The following is a 15,774-nucleotide window of genomic DNA, read 5'->3' as shown; positions in this document are numbered from 1 at the left end:
CACGGGGAGAATGTGCAAACTCCACACAGACAGTCGCCCGAGGCCGGATTCGAACCCGGGTCCCTGGCACTGTGAGGCAACAGTGCTAACCACTATGCCACCGTGCTGCCCTGTATATTGACTATACATTTAGCGTCTGCGCTAAGTGTTTGCGCGTGCCCGCGAGCGCAAGCAGCTCATGACATCATTTCAGTGTGCAACGCCTTTTAGGAGTGCCTGAGCGCATATTGGGTGGCGCCCGGAGCCTTAGCGCCCAGCGCTATTAGTGACAGTTCGATGGAGGGCTAACAGGCCCTTCTCGGAGTAGGGCGGCGCTATTTAAAGGGGACAGCTCTAGTGCAGAATCTTCTGCCACTTGGCCTGCTCATTGCGATCGCTGCTAGAGAGAGTTGGCGAGCTAATGTGGAGCGGAGTTCTGGGATTTGAGCTTCACAGTACTTGGGACCCTCAACCGTGTCCGAAGCACTTGCAGCACTACACTAAAAGCCTTTTGACCAACTGGCATCGGAATGGGAGCTTGTTCGGAGGGCGACGGCCTCATCGCCCAACACTGTGAAGGGGCAGAGAGACGGCAGGAGAGAGGGCAGGGATTGGCCAGAAGGAGGAGGGGCAATCGAGGTCGGCCAATCCGACGGGATGCTGCGAGGGTCTTTAGGCAGCAAGGTGACAAGCCTTGACATTTCGGAGGAGCAGTGTTAGCGAAAGCTCCGAATCTGGAGGGAAATTGTTACTGATCTGTGCCACCTGCTTGGTCAGGATCTGCAGCCGCGTGAACGCTGCAGAACCTCTCTGTCCGTCATGGCTACACTGACTGATGGCCTCCATTTTTATGCCAACGGATCCTTGCAGTCAGCCATTGGGGACAATGTGACTGACGCTCAGGCTGCAGTCCGCTGTTGCATCCGGCAAGTGACAGATGCCCTTTATAGGCGAACGCGTCCATTCATTACCTTCCCTCGGACCCCGCTCAAGCAGGCGGAGGAGGAGGAGGAGGAAGAGCAGGAGGAGGAGGAAGATGGAAGGGCTGCTGAAAGTGGAAGGTCCATACATCAGAGGCTCCTCTGAACTCGTCTTGACACCCCTGTGGCGGAATGATGAGAGTCTTACCTCATGCGCACTTTGGATGTTTGAGGGCCTCTGCATGCCAGCATCACTGAAAGTAGTCACATGCACCAAGCAACATTGAAACTTCTGTTTATTGACACAAAAGTCTTTCATTACAGCTAAACAACGTAAAGTGAGCAGAAACCATGACTTCCAAAATAAATGTGACCTGTTCGGCCAAGCCGCAGAACTCAACAAAAATCTGCAACTATAACAGCAGCTGAGGGTGTCCTTGAATTTGGACAAACAAACATCTCAGCACCTCCCTCTACAACTGGCCCCTTGAGGGAGAACGACTTCTCTTTTGCGCCCGGCCCCTTCCCTCCCTGCTGCTCCTACGTAATTGCACCCCAGTGGCGGGCTCAAGGCTGGGGGACGCTTGCTGACTGTCTGGACGTGCAGAAGCCCGAGGTACGGCCTGGCCGACCTCTGGGCTTGGAGGGTGCGGACGCAGGATGCTTGCTTTGAGCATGGCTGGAAGCAGTGTGGGCTGCAGGTGGTGGCAACTGCAATGCAGGCGTCCCAGCGCTGGCATGTGCAATGGTCTCCTGACGAGAGAGGACACCTGCACCATGGTCGGACGACACACTGGCTATCTGAGGGGTGCGGCTCGGCTCATCCGCCACAATCGCAGGCTCCACGGATTCCTGGCATTGTACGGGAGTGGAAGGGCCCGGGGTGATCTTATCTGATGCAGAGAGGGCGGCTGCAGTGAGACATCGCATTGAGTCAATCTGGCTGTGGAGGAGCCCAGCAAGTGACTGCATGGCAACAGTGAGGACCTGTGTGCCAGGTGCCAGTGCTTCGGAGAAGGCCTGGACAGTTCTTCCCATGGCTTCGGACAAGGCAGGAGCCGACCGCTCCACTGCCTCGGACAAGCCCTGCACAGACCTTTCCAGGGATTGTCCAAAGCCCTGAACAGTCCTTTCCATTGCCGACTCAAAGCCGTGGACAGTCCTCTCCATTGTTGGGCCAAAGCCCTGGATAGTCCTGTCCATTGTGGCCCCGAAGCCCTGGATAGACCTGTCCATTGTTTCCCCGAACACCTGGAGAGACCTCTCCATTGTTGCGCCAAAGCCCTGCAGAGTCCTCTCCATTGTTGCCCCGAAGTCCAGCATACTCCTAGCCAATGAATCTATTGACTCAGGCATCTTCTCCACTGCAGCCATCAGCTCCGTGTGTCTGACCCGGGCCTGTTTGCTCATCTCTGCCAGGCGACGGACCTCATCTGCACTCTATGCAGCAGTCATGACGACCTGCCTTGCCCTGCGGGGAGACGGTGGCCGAACTTGCCTATCCCCCCTGCGTTGCTGCATGCCGCTTGGTCCGGCAACTGGTTCATCCTCAGAGCCAGCCCCCCCCCTCCCCTCCAGGGGACTACTATCCCCAGTCTGCAGATGTCTCCGCTCCCCGGATTCTGCAACGGCTGGTCCGGATTCCTCCTGGTCCTCGCCTCCGGTGGCACTGGCACTGGCAGCTTCAGCGCGTTGAGCCCGAGTTGGTGCTGCTTCATCTGAAAGTGGGAGGTGGAAGAGTGGCTTTAGCAGGAGGACAGGTTTGCTGACAGGCATGCCAGATTGCGGCATGGCTCTGACATGGCTGCACGCTGAGGATGCATGCTGGCGGGGGGACCAAGTGGAAGGCAACAGGTGGAAAAGGTGAGAGTCTTACCCTCGCTGTCGGTAATGGGGTCGGCAGATGCAGTGGTGACTGGACCAGACAGACGTCCTCCAAGTATCTGCTGCACTCTCTCCTCCAGATCCGTGAGAGTGACCACTTGTGCAGGTCCACCACCGGTTCGACGCTGCTCCTTTCGAATCTGCGCCATCTTGGACTGCAGGGGAAAGAAGGGGAGGTTCTGTTACATGAGGCCTTGAGACATCCTCGCATGCCCCCCATGGTGCAAGAGCCCTTACATGAGGCCTTCAGACCTCCTCGCATGCCCCCCATGGTGCAAGAGCCCTTACATGAGGCCTTCAGACATCCTCGCATGCCCCCCATGGTGCAAGAGCCCTTACATGAGGCCTTGAGACATCTGTCCATGTGTGTGGCCAGAAAGGGCCATGGGTGCATACTGACAGATGGCCATTGGCGCATCATTGCAGCAGGGTGCCCGAAGTCAGCTGCAGATGGAGGGAAGCACAAGTTTGGTAAACCATCACTCACCCTAACGATCCGTGTGAGGTCGTTGAATTTCTTCCTGCACTGAACAGGGGTCCTGGTCGCCATGCTGCTGGAGTTCACCCTCGCAGCAACCTCCCTCCAAGATCGTCGATCAGCCTTCTGATTTGGCCTCTTGCCATTATCCGGGTACAGGACCTCCCGACGGTGTTCAACTGCAGCCACCAAGTGGTCCAGAGCCTCAGTGCTGAAGCGCTCTGCTCTCTGCCTAACCTTCTCCATGCTGATCAACTTTGTACCGCCAGACAAGGGCGAGCACCGAATCTGAGGCCTACAGGGCGTTGGGTGTTGAAGCTCAGGCTGACTGACCCACCCCTTTAAGAGCCGGCCGGCGCCTGGAGGTCTCGTGGTTTCCCGTAATTGAGATCACCTGCGCTGCGCCCGTCCGCGTCGATATTGAGTAGCGCCTGAACTTTTGCGCCTTAAGAGCACCGTGCAACGGCTGAATTAGCGCCTCAAGACCCTTTGGGGGCGATGCAACCCAATATCTCGCCAGGCAGCGATAACTTTCGTCTGGCTATAAACTTAGCGCTTCGCCAGTTCTAACGCCTCAAGCGAGGCTATACCCAATTTCTAGGCCATAGAACATAATTGCAAGTCCTAAGGGCTATTTGTTTCCTATGGTACAAAAGTTTTAGATAAACCTGTAAGGAAAGTGTTAATCAGACTAGCAACAGAGTTTTGCAAACTGATTTGAAGTGATCTGATGAAGTGTGCTAATGTAATATCGCTATTAATTTACCTTTATATTGTAGTAATAACTTTTAGCTTTTGTTTGTTAGGTAGGGAAGTGTGATTCTTCACAGCTACACAGAAATTCTAAGATGCTGACCACTGAACCTTTGAACTAAGACTGACCCTTACAGGACTCTTTAATATGAAGTCACCACCTGCATAATGGGATAAGTTAATTGGAGACGTGCAATCGCATACTGGTTCCTAAGCTTCAGGGAGTTGTAATCACTGATAGGGCGACAGTTAGTCCTGCAAAAGGAAACTGAATGATATAGAATCAAAAACAGACTTATAATTACAAATTTCACTGGTAAAGTAGCAATTATGTGTAACAGGAGAGAAATTTGTGATAAGATAATGAAATAGGGAGTTATACTGATTTCATCAGCTCAAGGGCAAAATAGTTTGTTAGTGAGGAACTTCGCTTATTACCTAATTATTCATGAGGCATAGGCCCTTATTACTTTATCTTTATATGGCGTTATCTTTATATGGAGTTATGATGTATCGTGTTAAAGTCCAGTTAAACAACCCAGTGATGTGGGGACGCATGGCATGTTCTTTGTTTTATATTGTTACGCAAAAATAAGTTGTACTGATGGACTTAAGTGAGTCCAGTCACAGCTACTGTTCTTTATTGCACCTTATTGTGCAAAAGACACAAATATCTTATTCACGTCATAAGATGTTATGACTGTCACAAGCCTGGATCACACTATTGTACAAGTAGATATAGGGCATGCAAGTCAACTCCCATAAAAGTTAAATGCTCAGACCAATTACGGGATCGGCTGATGCAACTAAACCCAAGAAGGACCTGAATATGTAACGGCTTCACCTGAGAGTCCTTGATGCCGACACTTGGAGGACAAAAATCTCATGGTAAATAATCCTAATCTCATGGACAATGCCTACCGGAAACCTCTACTGCTGACTCTGGCACACTTTCTGGGGTCAGGGGAGATTACTTAATTTGCATTTGAATAGCGGGTTCTTGCACCACTGGGGCACATCTTGGGCGCCCATCATACTGGGTAGACTGGAATGTCCAGCTGAAGACCACCAGGTGGAGGATGCCGAGCCCCCCTTGGAAACATTATGCTGCTCCTGTTGCCATCTTTGTAAGGGGACTGGCTAAAAATTTCTTACTTGAAAATAAAAATGGGCCTTCCTCTCCACTTCACTGGCCTGATGTGATATATCTGCGCTCCAGCCTAATTTGCAGCCCTTCCACTGGAGTTATGGCAGCAGTGCACTGGAAGAGCCGTGGATTTTCGGCCCATCGGTGCCAGAAGTAGATGATGCTCAAATTCCCCAAACCTAAAATTTCTTTCCTTGATCATTTCTTTTTAAATTTGGTACTTTTTAAATGGGGTGTTGATGTCACATTTGTGTTGTTCTGAGTGTAAACGTAAGAGGCAAATTCTATGAGAATGAAGATATGAACTTAGTGCCAGTTTGTGACAAAATGTGATTCCTTTTGTGAGATGAAGTCATATCAACTGTTTTAATTAATTTTACAAAGGGCCCTTCCAGCTGGCAGAACGGATTATGATTCAACAAAATAATATATTGCTGAGCTCAAAGCCCCCAATGCGCCCAGTTTTTATTAGTACCAAATTGTTTTCCATAGGTAACAATGTCATACCTAGTTCTATAGTTACTATTACTATGTACAGCTTTCATTACATTTTAGGAATGATTACTGCAAAAATAATGTGACAGGAACACAATTTTTAGAGTAACACAAGAAAAGTCTATTGTAGTTTCATTGCGTAAAAAGTTAATGGATTTTTAAAAACCAATTTAGGGATGATCTGCTGCTGATTGGACCTGGTACCAGGAATAACACTTATGTGGCTCAGGCTGCCAATATAGGATTGACCCTACTAGCAGTTTGGGATAACAAGCATCCAGGCATTGCAGACTATATCCCAATACCTATCCAATATGCGATATGGCCTAACATATCAGAACAAGTGACGCTGAGTGATGTAATATGTTTCACCAGCGTGCTGGTGAACCAAGAAGGTTAGTTATATGACAAAAAATAAGCCACAGTTTACCTTCATCAGCTTTAAAGGCTTAAAATAGCACAGCTGCATGGTTTGCTAGAAACATTACATTAACGAGAAAGTATTTTTCTGCTCCAGTTGATTTTAGTCACAGCTGGCTAACTGATGGCCCTAGAGTCATATGCCCCAGCGCTTCACCCGCCACATGCTGAGCTCGCACAGCACAACATGGTGCTACCGCCAGGACGGCCCCCATACTTCACTAAATGTGGAGCTAAGAGGAGCAGGAGTTCTCTTCCCAACCCCACATTAAAAGAATGTGGGTCACGAACCTCCATTGATTACTGATTTCCCCTTGCTCCCGCGAGGCCCGACCTCTCCTGAGAGGGCAGATAGGGCCTTGGTTTAATGTCTCATGCAAAAGACGGCACCTCTGACCGTGCAGCACTCCCTCAGTACTGCACTGGAATATCAGCCTAGATTATGTGCTCAAGTCACTGGAGGGGCGCTTGAACCCACAACTTCCTCAGAAGCAAGGGCACTACCGCTGAGCCGAAGCTGATGCCTAAATAAAATAAGTGGGATAGAGTCCACAATAGCACTACTTGCATTTGGGCTATAAGCAGAAGTGGGTTTGGTAGTGTGAATCTCATCTGTGTCCGCATATTATGAAGAGGACTGCTCAATTATTTTTGAATTATCTTACAATCATAGGAATTTCAGCAAAGACAGAGGCCATTTGGTCCATCATGCTTGTACCTCAGTTACTCCATATATGAGCTGACTACTCTAATGCCATTTTTCTGCTCTTTGAATAGTTGTATGGTGGGAGCGGCATTGAAATTGCTTAAACTCAATTTATTTATGATCCTTATAGTTGTCAGAGAAAGAAAACTTTCATCCCAGGTGGTCCAAGAGGTAGTGTCTTAGCCCACCATATCACCCAGTCCCATTTATCATGTTACCATATATTGCAGTTGTAAAATGTTACTTTTTTTTTCAAATCTTTCCTGTTTCACACTGAGGAATTTTAATTTCAAAAGAAACATTTTCCTTTAAATTTCTCTTGGTTATAATTATATTTAACAAATGCTGAATATTACATACACATGAAATTGCTTTTATATCTGATATGTTCTGAAGAAGTGCTCCAGTGGTCTTTCAAAATGTTAAGCGAGCCTCTTATTTTATTTTGCTGAATCTTTGTAAAGTTAATTTATATAGAAATGAAAACTGAAGCATTCGTTTAGGTGAGCCTGGGAACTGGTATTTGTTATCAAGTGAAGTTCTACAGATCGATTCTGCCACAGGATTGGGAGTTACCAGGGGCACAGGGTCAACCACTGTCTATTATGAAATTCCAGGAATTGTGAGAACCTATAGAGAGGTAAGACTTACATAATCATGGTTGATACAATATATATGATTTCTTAGTACAAATAAGTTATGGAAAAAAGATTATTTCCATTGAGTGAGTTTACCCAAAAAATAAACAAAGAGGCATTATTGCAGGGAGATCTTTCCTTCTCCTGCCACAGCTAGGTTGTTTGTCCAGTTTCACTTTATAAATGATGTAGGAGCAATTATAAATGTAAAATTCTCATTACATGGAAGTTTGCCTTACATTTCCAGTTGTCAATGTAGTATAATGACCATTATAACAAAAACTCACAAGAATTTACGTGCACTGAAACCTTAGTTATTTTGACCATATACTACAGGCAATATTTCCACAGCAGCCTTTGAGATTTATGCTTTGGATATGTTGCAATAGGCAATAATTCTCCTATTTCCATTTCAGATCACAGTTACTGGTGTAGGAAAAGCCACCGTTTCCTTTCATGGTTTCACACACATAATCGGTCTTCCTAGTTTTAATGTGTACAGATTTCTTGTGACTACTATGAACAAAGATTGCAGTCTGAGGGGTGAGTACTCATTGTTTCTAAATACAGATGGGAAACTACAGTTGTCAGGAGAGACTTAAGATACCGGGGCTACTTTCAGTAGAGCTGTAATTACACGTTCCCATCTGCATTTCCTCCAGTGACAGAAGAGTGTCATTACAGTGTGACTTTATCTAAGATGTTTCCATTATAAATGTGGACATAGGAATTTATATTAGAAAAAATAAAATTACAGAATACATGACTTTAAAATGGGAACTGAATTGCGCCTGCGTACCCTGGTCCATTTATTCCCCACCCTCGAACCCTGTTTGGCCAGAAGACTGCACTGGATCTTGACTCCTGTGGGGAAATACCATGGGAGATTGACTAGTACATCATTTGTTTTTGTGCTTGTCTAGTGAGCAAAATATCTGTTGTGGAATTGTAGAGTATATAAGATTGTAATTAGTACGGAAAAGGTTCATCCGGAATAAATTAAACAGTGGGAGTAGAACAAAGGACATAGGTTCAAACTAGTAAAAGATAACTTTAGGACTGATATCAGGAGGCTTTTCTTCACACAGAGGGTGATCAACACTTGGAATAGGCTTCTGGACAGGGTAGCGGAGGTGAAAACCATGGAATCATTTAAGAAACCATTTGATGTAGCAATGGGAGAAGTGTATTGTTTTTCTGGATGGATGAATTAGGATGGGCTGAATTACCTCAACCATGAGAGTATGTTGTTCTCTGAATTTTCTTATTCCATCACTGGTTAAGTGTGTAGCCCTGTGTTCCTCTGCTTTCTAATTATTTCCACGTTTTTGTTATGTCACAAGTCATATTACACAAAGCTTTTCTTCCTCTCTCAAAGTTTCAACTTGATCATATTGTAGCAAAAAAAATTCTGCCCAATAGAAACTGGCATTTATATAGCTCAGTTCAAGTAAATGTATGTCTGAGTACTTTACAAGAGGAGCCATGGACGGCAGGCAGGAAGAAAAGGAATTGGAGGAGAGAAGACCAAAGACATGGCTGAATTGAGATAATTTTAGGAGTTTTTTAAATGCAGGAATGAGGTAGCAAACCCAATCACATTGCAGCAGGAAAAAAATCACTGAGATACAGCCAAGAGGACAATTCTTACCAACCTCATAACATACCCATAAAAATAAACGCATAAAAAAAAAATGAATCAATTCAGAAAAATATCATAAAGTTAACTAACCATCCTATTTCCAGTCACTTTAACAACTCTTCTCTCCCACACACACATCCCAACACATCATGTTAGGCCTTATAAACATCCCCAGTTTTGGGTATACCCTCCTCTAATACCTCACAACCCTGCCCCATCTGTCGAGCTGAACCCCAGCTTAAGTAAAGCATACAAGAAAGTGCATTCTCACAAAGACCTCAATGTTTTCTCAATTGGCTGGCTATATTTTGTCTGTTCGAGTAAGTAACAAGCATACCCAGTGCTTCCGTCAAGGTAAGGTAAAAATTTATTCGATTTTAAAAGAAAATTGATAAACATTCACGACAGATATTGTGGTCACAAGATTCAGTACAGATACAAAACATTTTATTTATAGTTAATTATTGATACAACCCAAATTCCTCCGTTCATATGAGCTGCATTTTTGTGCATTAAAACTCTGCCGTTTTCTGTGACTTGTTTATAAATGACTGAATTTTAAAGACAGCATTATTTTTTTTTGGGCTTATTTTCCTTCTCCATGAAAGCCCGTCAGTTCATGTCTGTAGACTTAGCAGGGAATTCTTCCGCTAACTCACCATGAGTGAGCAATTCTAAAGGAAACCATGCTAATCAGCATGTATTCCCATCGGGAATGTCTGACTTTAGTACTAATCAAACACTTCAGTGAGTTATACAAATACTTAGTTGCCATATGTGTAGCAGAGAGCCTATGTTCTATTTTTATTCATTCTTGGGATGTGGGCGTTGCTGGCAAGGTCAGCATTTATTGCCCATCCCTAATTGCCCTTGAGAAGGTGGTGGTGAGCCGCCGACTTAAACTGCTGCAGTCCATGTGGTGAAGGTGCTCCCATAGTGCTGCTAGGTAGGGAGTTCCAGAATTTTGACCCAACGACGATGAAGGAACAGCAATATATTTCCAAGTCAGGATGGTGTGTGACTTGGTGGGGAACTTGGAGGTGATGGTGTTCCCATGTGCCTGCCGCCCTTGTCCTTCTAGATGGTAGAGGTCGCGGGTTTTGGAGGTGCTGTTGAAAAAATTTTGGCGAGTTGCTACAGTGCATCTTGTAGATGGTACACACTGCAGCCACGGTACGCCGGTGGTGGAGGGAGTGAAGGTTTAAGGTTGTGGATGGGGTGCCAATCAAGCGTGTTGCTATGTCCTGGATGGTGTTGAGCTTCTTGAGTGTTGTTGGAGCTGTGCTCATCTAGGCAAGTGGAGAGTATTCCATCACACTCCTGACTTGTGCCTTGTAGATGGTGGAAAGGCTTTGAGGAGTCAGGAGGTGAGTCACTCGTCGCAGAATACCCAGTCTCTGACCTGCTCTTGTAGCCACAGTATTTATGTTGACTTCAGTTCGAGTCTATCTCCCTCATCCCTCCCTCTCTTTTCACCCCCCCCCCCCCCCCCCCCTCAGTTGTAAAAGTCAGATAGCCAGGCGGTGAAGGATAGACTATTTACAGAGACACACATTACATACCATGCACCCCCAAGATCAATTTCTCCCACTTCCCGATCCTGCTGTCATATATATGAACACGAGAGTCCCCAATTAATACCCACCACTTGAATACAATTAACAACACTGATATCAGTTGATATCAGGCACTCATGTGTTGAATCACAGGCAGCAACATGCGTCCTGCAGTTCTGGGCTGCAGCACGCTATTACGACAATGCTATCAGTCTACCTATGTTTGTATTTATTTAATCAGTGTATATAATTGATCAATGAATGGGTCGATGAAGTCTACTGTATATGCACTGTATGACATCAGTTTATTTTGTATTCATCCAGGAGACTGCAGTTTTGCTCAAATGAAAGCTATGTCAAAGCTAAACCCTGAATCAAACCTTGCCTGTTCTGTGCGGTTTAGTAATATTGTATTACAAGTCCTAGCTGTCTCCGTTTTCTCTGTGGAACCTGAATTCATTGCAGATACAGGTAAATTAGTAACATAGCTCTTCTAGAGTGATGTGATCTCTCTTGCTGGCTCCTGCAGGCTATGTCTCAAAATATTAATATATGTCTAATTATTGCCTTCCATGATAGCAATAAACTAACTCACTTATTTATGTCCCAGTTAGTATCTGTTCACCATATGAAAGAGCTGGTTACACAACTTCAGTATATTCTTACACAGCTAAGGATCCTGGAATTGTTGGTGCGAAGCCATGTTGTATATTGGATCTAGGCCAATGGACCCAATATTAATCCTTTATTGTTACCAGAACATGTCGAAGGATATATAATACAAAACTTAATAACTTTGTACCAATTCTGGTCATAGGGTCAATTCAATAAAATACAGCAAGGACAGTGTCATAGCAAATGTCTTAATAAGGGATAAGGTTCACTCCACTAATAACAGCTCCTGTACCAGAGATAGGAGTTACCTGGAAATGAACCTTCTGGACATAGGCAACAGAAGCTTATAGGATTTCTGCTTAAGTTATGGGGACCACAGAACAGTAGCTATGAGTAGCCTTTTTCTCCCCAATCCCAAGAGAATCCCACTAAAGGCGGTAGGAAGCTGGTCAGATTTGTAAGTGAGATGGTTTTTATTACTGACAGGACATGTGCAGAATAGTTTGGAACAAGGTGGTGGAATGTCTCTGCAATGGAGTAGCATACATATCTCCAAATGGGAGTCTTGATAGTTGTGCCGGAGAGCTACATGTCAGCCAGAAACTGAGTTGAGTTTGTTGTCAAAAGGATATTGTGATGGCAGGACTCATTTGACAGTAGCCTCAGATCTTAGTCAGCTTGAAAATCTTGTGAGTTGTGCCCACAGCTGCCTGGCAGCTGGCACAACTCAGTTATTACTTCTCGAGGGAGGCACCGCTTTCTAAAGTATTGCTGAGGGTTATGGTGAAGTAGGCCACCTGTGTTTGCATAGTGGGAGGCCGGAGTACCAGTGGGCAAAGGCTGGCGGCCATCTTGTCAGTTTGGCATACCTGTGATGGGCCGCCTGATCCTTCTCTTTAAAGCAGAGTAACGTGGGCCATCCAGGGTCCATTAGGTTCCTGAAGCCCAATCCACAACTCAGTCCAAAATTTAAAAATATGTAAAATACTTCAAAAATAATTTTAAGATCCTGACAGATACTGTAAAAAATAAAGTTAAAGTTTTCACAGCCTTAAGGAAAATTTAATTTTTTTAAAAAATAATTAAAATCCAGTATGTTTAAAAAAAAAAAAAAAAAAAAAATCAGCTATAGACTTTGAATAAAAATGTACCACAGTTAAAATCTGCAACCGTAGATTTCTATAGCAAGTGTCCTTTACTTCTTCATCAGACTTACAAAGTAACCTTTTCAAATTTGCAGGTCAATACAGCTGTACCATCACTATAAAAGAACTACCAGACTCCGTGCACAGGGAGTTAAGTACAGGCGGAGACACCTATGTGTCTGTAAAGGCTTCTGTTCTGGGAGGACATTATGCAGGACAGGTTGGAAGAACAGAGATCCCTTTCATCCCTGGATTTTATATGAACCAATCAGCTGTGACTCTTAGTAACAAAGAGCCAACAACTAACATCACCATTTTTGGCATAGATAAAGTGTTGAATGAACTGGAGGTAAGCAATCAGAGGACTGTTAATGAGGCACAGTTAAGTTGAAATCTTTGACTGCAAAAAGTTTCCTGAACAAAGCCTTGGGTTTTGCGCATTGTAAACTTTCAGGTGCAATTCCACAGATAGCACATTTATAAACCACCATGACCAGGAATTTGCTCAGAGCTGCTCCCGCTCCACCACCGCAACTTGGCCGAAAGCATGAGGGAGACCCCATTTACACGCATACTAGGGTTTCCGCCATACTTCTAGTGAAGTTATGGCAGCGGAGTGGGAACAGATCCAAGTAAATCCTCAGCCCATGAGCTGTGTGTTAATTTGCATGCAAATATTTTTTTCCATATTAAAGGTAATTGCTAGTTAGATAACTGTTTCAAAGTATACTTTGGGCTATTATTAGGAATTTTACCGATCTTCCAGAATCTTTGTGCATTGAGAACAATTTGTAACTGTGGAGGAGCACTGACCAAGTTTGGAATACACTTGCCTATCGTTAAACATGTTTATCTAAATTAGTGATACATCAATGTGCTTTATTTAAATAAAGTATTTCCCCCCCCCTTGTCTTTTCTCACCAGCTTTCTCCTCTTGCCTTCTTTCACAAAAACATTTACTCCTTGCTGGGGTATAGTTTCACTAGCACTGGTCGCCCTCCGATACCTAACATAAGTGGACATTATTCATGTGTCAGCTGTTGGCAGGCTTGATCCTGCCTTCATCTGATGTCCACACCCACGCACTATTAGCAAGAATCACTGTATAGTGATCAGAAGCAGGAACTCTGCCTAGTTTTACTGTCCCTAACGTGTTAGACTGAGGCCAATTGTATTGCCTCTCCTGTCATGAGATCAGCTAACTTTGCGCAGATAGAGCATCAATGAAACCTAACTAGATAATCATAGAGTCATAACAACACAGAAGGAGGCCATTCAGCCCATTGAGTCTGTGCCGGCTCTCTGTAGAGCAGTCCAGTCAGCCCCATTCCCCCGCTCTACCCCGTAGCCCTGCAAGTTTATTTCCCTCAAGTTCCTATCCTGTCTCCCCTTGAAAACATTCAGTGTCTCCGCTTCCACCACTTCCATTGGCAGAGAATTCCAGGTCCTCACCACTCGCTGTGTAAAAAAGGTTTTCCTCACGTTCCCCCTGTATCTCTTGCCCAAAACCTTAAATCTGTGTCCCCCAGTCCTTGTACCATCAACTAGTGGGAACAGCCTTTCCCCGTCTAGCCTATCCAAACCCGTCATAATCTTGTACACCTCTATCAAATCACCCTGCAGCCTCCTTTGCCCTAATGAAAATAAATCCAGCTTCTCCAACTTGTCCTTGTAGCTAAGATCCCCCATCCCCGGAACCATTCTGGTAAATCTCCTCTGCACCCTCGCAGGTGCCTTCACATCCTTCCTAAAGTGTGGTGACCAGAACTGGACGCAATACGCCAGTTGTGGCCTAACCAGCGCTTTATAAAGGTTCAGCATAACTTCTCTACTCTTGTACTCAATACCTCTATATTTATGAAGCTAACCACACTCTCAATATGTCCTGCCACCTTCAGGGACCTATGCACATTAACTCCCAGGTCCCTCTGTCCCTGCACACTCTTTAAAACTGTGCCATTAAGTGTATATTGCCTCTTCCTGTTCCTTCTGCCAAAATGCATCACCTCACACTTCTCTGTATTAAATTCCATCTGCCACTTGTCTGCCCATTCTACTAGCCTTCTATGTCCTGTTGCAGTCGATTGGTATCATCATCACTGTTTGCCACACCCCCAAGTTTGGTGTCATCAGCAAATTTAGAAATTCTACTCTATTCCAATATTCAGGTCATTTATTTAAGAAATAGGAGCAAGACTAGGCCATTTGGCCCGACAAGCCATTCAATGAGATCATGGCTGATCTTCTGCCTCAACTCCATTCACCGGCCCTATTGCCATATCCCTTGATGCCCTTACTAGTCAGAAATCTATCGACTTCTGTTTTGAATATACCCAATGACTGAGCCTCCGCAGCCCTCTGGGGTAGAGAATTCCAACGATTCACCACCCTCTGTGTGAAGAAATTTCTTCTCATCTCAGCCCTGAATGGCATACCCTTTATCTTGAGGCTGTGGCCCCTGGTTCTAGACTCCCTAGCCAAGGGAAACATTCTCCCAGCATCCATCCTATCAAGCCCTGTTATAATTTTGTATACTTCAATGAGATCCCCTCTCATTCTTCTGAATTCAAGAGAATACAGGCCTAGTTTACTCAATCTCTTCTCATACGACAGTCCCGCCATCCCAGGAATCAATCTCGTGACCCTTCGTTGCACTCCCTCTATGGCAAGTATATCCTTCCTTAGGGTAAGGAGACCAAAATTGTACACAGTACTCCAGGTGTGGTCTCACCAAGGCCCTATATAATTGGAGTAAGACTTCTTTACTCCTGTAGTCAAATCCTCTTGCAATGAAGGCCAGCATACCATTTGCCTTCCTAATGGCTTACTGCACCTGCATATTCACTTTCAGTGACTCATGTACAAGGATACCCAGGTCCCTTTGAGCATCTGCATCCCCCAATCTTTCACCATTTAGGAAATACTATGGGCTGGATTTTATCAATGGAGGCGAGTAGGAGGCGGGACTCCCACTTTTGGGGTTGTAGTCCCGGCTCCATCGAGTTGTGGCCAACCCACTCGATTTTCCCTTGTTGAGCCTGCCCAGCGGGCTCAGCAGGCCAATTAAGGGCCACCCGGCAACAGGTGACTTCACAGATTGAGATTTCATCTGAAGGACTTGGAGGGTTCGAGATGTCCGGTGTTCAGGTGAGTGACGGGTGCATGAGTGCAGAGGTAAGTGTGTTTGGTGTGTGTAAAGTGTTTAAATAAGTTTTACTTACCTTTTCTTACTAATGCAGCTGTCAAGAGCTTTTGACAGATGAAATATCAGCATTTGACAGCTCTTTGAAGCTGTCAAACACTGACAATCTGTACTCTAAATCAACCTGAGAGGAAGGAATTAACTTAGAGATCTCTCCAGAACAGAAAGCAGAGGCTGCAGATTTTGACAGCTCG

The 15,774-nt window shown here is 45.2% G+C and overlaps 1 protein-coding gene across 1 annotated transcript in view; it reads left to right on the top strand.

Annotated features, from left to right (window-relative positions):
* Positions 1–15,774, top strand: part of LOC147102459 (nuclear pore membrane glycoprotein 210-like) — a 132,189-nt gene that overhangs the window by 98,873 nt on the left and 17,542 nt on the right. The window contains exons 31-35 of the mRNA XM_085964935.1: positions 5,831–6,051; positions 7,286–7,422; positions 7,837–7,963; positions 10,943–11,089; positions 12,474–12,727. Of these exons, the coding sequence (XP_085821061.1) occupies positions 5,831–6,051; positions 7,286–7,422; positions 7,837–7,963; positions 10,943–11,089; positions 12,474–12,727 (886 nt within the window). The remainder of the gene's footprint in view (positions 1–5,830; positions 6,052–7,285; positions 7,423–7,836; positions 7,964–10,942; positions 11,090–12,473; positions 12,728–15,774) is intronic.

Source organism: Somniosus microcephalus, chromosome 22, assembly GCF_052327205.1.
Source record: "Somniosus microcephalus isolate GS21.2 chromosome 22, FLI_Smic_1.0, whole genome shotgun sequence".
NCBI classification, from domain to species: domain Eukaryota; kingdom Metazoa; phylum Chordata; class Chondrichthyes; order Squaliformes; family Somniosidae; genus Somniosus; species Somniosus microcephalus.
This window is presented reverse-complemented; position numbering and strand designations above follow the sequence as displayed.